At 42.4% G+C, this 4953-nt stretch overlaps 1 protein-coding gene across 2 annotated transcripts in view; it reads right to left on the bottom strand.

Annotated features, from left to right (window-relative positions):
• TDRD7 (tudor domain containing 7) overlaps positions 1-4953 on the bottom strand; it is a 103722-nt gene that overhangs the window by 19525 nt on the left and 79244 nt on the right. For both annotated transcript variants that reach the window (XM_010847067.1, XM_010847066.1), the window contains exons 11-12: positions 3733-3867; positions 1761-1847 (exon numbers count right to left, since the gene is read on the bottom strand). In XM_010847067.1, coding sequence (XP_010845369.1) covers positions 1761-1847; positions 3733-3867 — 222 coding nt within the window. The remainder of the gene's footprint in view (positions 1-1760; positions 1848-3732; positions 3868-4953) is intronic.

A 4953-nucleotide genomic window follows, 5' to 3' on the forward strand; every position in this document is an offset into this window, starting at 1 on the left:
TAACTTTCTGCCATAAGGGTGGTGTCATCCGCATATCTGAGGTTATTGATATTTCTCCCGGCAATCTTGATTCCAGCTTGTGCTTCTTCCAGCCCAGCGTTTCTCATGATGTACTCTGCATATAAGTTAAGTAAGCAGGGAGACAATATACAGCCTTGACGAACTCCTTTTCCTATTTGGAACCAGTCTGTTGTTCCATGTCCAGTTCTAACAGTTGCTTCCTGACCTGCATATAGGTTTCTCAAGAGGCAGGTCAGGTGGTCTGGTATTCCCATCTCTTTCAGAATTTTCCACAGTTTACTGTGATCCACACAGTCAAAGGCTTTGGCATAGTCAATAAAGCAGAAATAGATGTTTTTCTGGAACTCTCTTGCTTTTTCCATGATCCAGCGGATGTTGGCAATTCGATCTCTGGTTCCTCTGCCTTTTCTAAAACCAGCTTGAACATCTGGAAGTCCATGGTTCACATACTGCGGAGGCTTGGCTTGGAGAATTTTGAGCATTACTTTCCTAGCGTGTGAGATGAGTGCAATTGTGTGGTAGTTTGAGCATTCTTTGGCACTACCTTTCTTTGGGATTGGAATGAAAACTGACCTTTTCCAGTCCTGTGGCTACTGCTGCGTTTTCCATATTTGCTGGCATATTGAGTGCAGTACTTTCACAGCATCATCTTTCAGGATTTGAAATAGCTCAACTAGAATTCCATCACCTCCACTAGCTTTGTTTATAGTGATGCCTCCTAAGGCCCACTTGACTTCACATTCCAGGATGTCTGGCTCTAGGTGAGTGATCACACCATCGTGATTATCTGGGTCATGAAGGTCTTTTTTGTACACTTCTTCTATGTATTCTTACCACCTCTTCTTAATATCTTCTGCTTCTGTTAGGTCCATACCATTTCTGTCCTTTATCGAGCCCATCTTTGCATGAAATGTTTCCTTGGTATATCTAATTTTCTTGGAGAGATCTCTAGTCTTTCCCATTCTATTGTTTTCCTCTATTTCTTTGCATTGATCACCGAGGAAGGCTTTCTTATTCCTCCTTGCTATTCTTTGGAACTCTGCATTCAAATAGGTATGTCTTTCCTTTTCTCCTTTGCTTTTCACTTCTCTTCTTTTCACAGCTATTTGTAAGGCCTCCTCAGACAGCCATTTCGCTTTTTTGCATTTCTTTTGTTTTTCGTAAAATACATTTTACGATTTATATAAATTTTTAAAACATTCATTCAGTTATACTTTATTCACGTTTTTACTTTAAGTATTTATGTTTTTACTGTAAGTATTACTGTAAGTATGAGGGCGTCAGAGGATGAGATGGCTGGATGGCATCACTGATGCAATGGACATGAACTTGGGCAAACTTGGGAGATAGTGAGCGTCAGGGAGGCTGGCATGCTGCAGTCCATGGGTTTACAAGGAGTCAGATATGACTGGGCAACTGAACAACATTATACATACTATTCATTTCTGTATTTTGATTATTTCTATTTTGAAATACACAGATAGTAAAAGTGTGTTTGTATAGACACAAATATAGTAAAAGTATAAAGCAGTGAAGAGGAATGAGAAACACCACACTCAGCTGGTATGCCCAGGGGAGGAAGTAAAAACAAGGGCTGCTGACAGGCAGGGTCAACTGTAATAGTTATGTTTCATGTCTTAAACTGGTGATTTTTTTTTAAACAACAACAAAAAAATCTTGTTTGTACATCTGAAATAGTTCATCTTAAATTTAAAAAACAGTCAAGTGACTAATTTTACCTCTACTCGTAGCCATTTTCCTTTGCAGTGGAAGAGGCAGACTTTCCCACAGAAGGGTAATGAAACGAAGTACTCAGAAGTCATGTGCTGCAAAACACAAACACATGACACACTTATTACTCACAGCAACGTTGCCACACCACTGCTGTGGTGCAGGTCGACTGCCTCCCTGTCCACGGTCAGACTTCCAGTGAGGCCTGCACTGCAGCGGACACAGCATGTGTACTGGCTTGTAGGGCTCCGGCCTTTTTCCTCCTGTGCTTGTTGGTGGCAGCCGTCTACTCTTTCCTTTACAGTGAATGTTTCTACTCTCCTTCCTTGCACATGGATCATAAATCAGCCCTGTTAACACGTCTAAAAATGATAGCATGGAGGTCAGGATGATTCATCCAGGCTCTGGCACCATCAGTTAAACACAAAGGAGGAGGATGAATCTGATAAAAAGAACAGCCTGGATGAGAGGGAGGTGGTTAGATTAGCTGTCCATTAGGCCTCCTCTTCTCTTCTGTTAACATTCAGATTCAAAGAAAAGATTTAATTCCAAAACAAAAGAAATGTTATCAACACAAATGTGGATATCAGTGCCAGTTCAGTATCTTCATCCTCCTCCTCTCTGTAGCTTGAAGCTGGGGACCTGCCATTGGTTCTTTCCTTCAGGGTAAATGTTTCTACTCTCCCCAAAGGCAATGTCTCCCTCCACTTGAGTTCCCAGGGCACTAAGAACTATCAAGGGTGCTTTTCATCACTATAGATAATAAGCACACGCATGTAAATGAATAACTACAGTCCACCTTCTGGGTGTCTCAGATTTCTCCAGGATAGATTAGCAAATCAAACTTAAGTAATGCTCCTGGGATACCTATAAGACATCTGCAATGGAGAAAAAGGTAAAGTTACAGATCTAATGCCTTGATTCTAGGCTGTAGTCTGAACACAAGTTTATTCCAATTCAGAAAATATTTTGGAATACTGATTTTATGTAAGACACTAGATAACATACTACAGTACCTAAATGAATTAGGTACTTACCAGAACCTGGGGAGGTTCAGTCTCTGCCCTCAGGAAGCCTACACTCTAGTAAAGCAAATAAACGTCCAAACAGCTGAAACAATGCTGCGTACAAGTGCTGTGAGGCCCTTGGGGTGCTCTGTAGGTTAGAGAGAAGCGTTCACTTCCAGGGTAAGGGGGTCAGAGTTGAAAGGGCACAGGAGTTTAGTCATTTGGAAACCATAGCATATTGTGGATTACGACTACAATGTCCTAATGGAGGTAAGGAAATCCCTTTAGGAACTTAAAAGAAAACCTCTATAGATCTTGATTCAGAGAAAATGATACTAGAATTAAAGGGCAATCTAAGAGTGAAAGTGAAAGTGGCTCCGGCATGTCCGACTCTTTGCGACCCCATGGACTATACAGTCCACGGAATTCTCTAGGCCAGAATACTGGAGTGGGTAGCCTTTCCCTTCTCCAGGGGATCTTCCCAACCCAGGGATCGAACCCAAGTCTCCTGCATTACAGGCGGTAAGAGATTATTAATAAGTATAACTGTAGAACCACATTTACCAGGGTACAGGTTCTCTCAGGGACCATAAAGAGCTTGGGGAATGATTCCTTGTAAGTTTTATTCTCCTTGTAAATTCCATGGTTCTGTCTTTGTTCAGGCAGAGGAGCCAGCTGCACAAGACGACAGTCACAGGCAGCTGCACTGTAGGCTCCTCAACTGCACCTCGACCCATCATTGAGCACTTTCTATGAGCCAGGCCCTGTGGATACTCACTCTTATTATCCTCATTCTACCCTGCAGAAACCAGGGAGGGGTTCTGTTTCAAATTCTGAAGTCTGGGGATCTTACCCTCTATTTTAGAGATTCTACCTTAAACTGTTCAAAACTTACTACAAGAATACAATTTAGTGACTCCTCTTGTTTGCAATGCTAGGACTCATCTTGGAAACAGATGCTGCTCAGCCATACCTTACAGTGGAAGTATTCCTCTATCTTATGCAGAAGGTCGTTGAGCTTGTTCAGACCCTTACAAGGCACCTGGCAGTAGAGTGTGCCATCGGAGCAAATGTTAGTCACTCTGACATTAGTGTACATGGCATCAACCTGGAACAAAGGACACACCAAGCATGCTTGAGAACAGAGTGCAGCTCTTACCTACCGAAGGGGTAGTTCACTGAAAGTCTCTGAATTTTACAATTTTCAAAGCAAGCAGGAGGACAGATAGGATAGAATGAAATTCATAATGCAAATGGGAAAAACTAGTTTGGCTATCTCTCTTTCAAAAGGAGTATCTGCTCTCAGTTGTATCAGGCACAGAGTAGACATTTTGTATATATTATATTATTACCACTTTCCCCTAATAGGCTAAGAATATCTTTAACTCTGGTTTATCTTCTCCCCATTAATTTTGTTGTTGTTCAGCTGCTAAGTCGTATCTGACTCTTTGTGACCCCATGCACTGCAGCATGCTAAGCTTCCCTGTCCTTCACCATCTCCTGGAGTTTGCTCAAACTCATGTCCATTGAGTTAATGATGCCATCCAACTATCTCATCCCCTGTAATCCCCTTCTCCTCCTGCCCACAATCTTTCCCAGCATCAGGGTCTTTTCTAATGAGTCAGCTCTTTGCAGCAGGTGGCCAAAGTATTGGAGTTTCATCAGTCCTTCCAGTGAATATTCAGAGTTGATTTCCTTTATGATTGATTGGTCTGAACTCCTTACTGTCCAACGGACTCTTGAAAGTCCTCTCTGGCACCACAATTCAAAAGCATCAATACTTTGGCACTCAGCCTTCTTTGGGCTTCCCTTGTGGCTCAGCTGGTAAAGAATCTGCCTGCAATGTGGGAGACCTGGGTTTGATCTCTAAGTTGGGAAGATCCCCTGGAGAAGGGAAAGGCTACCCACTCCAGTATTCTGGCCTAGAGAAATCCATGGACTGTATAGTCCATGGGGTTGCAAAGAGTCAGACACGACTGAGCGATTTTCACTTTCAGTTTCAGCCTTCTTTATGGTCCAACTCTCACATCTGTACATGATTACTGAAAAATACCACAGCTTTGACTATACAGAGCTTTGTCAGCAAAGCGATGTCTGTTTTTCAACATGCTGTCTAGATTTGAGACTACCCTGGTGGCTCAGACAGTGAAGTATCTAGCTGCAATGAGGGAGACCCAGGTTCAATCTCTGGGTC

Source organism: Bison bison, unplaced genomic scaffold (genome assembly GCF_000754665.1).
Source record: "Bison bison bison isolate TAMUID 2011002044 unplaced genomic scaffold, Bison_UMD1.0 scf7180017864243, whole genome shotgun sequence".
Classification (NCBI taxonomy): domain Eukaryota; kingdom Metazoa; phylum Chordata; class Mammalia; order Artiodactyla; family Bovidae; genus Bison; species Bison bison.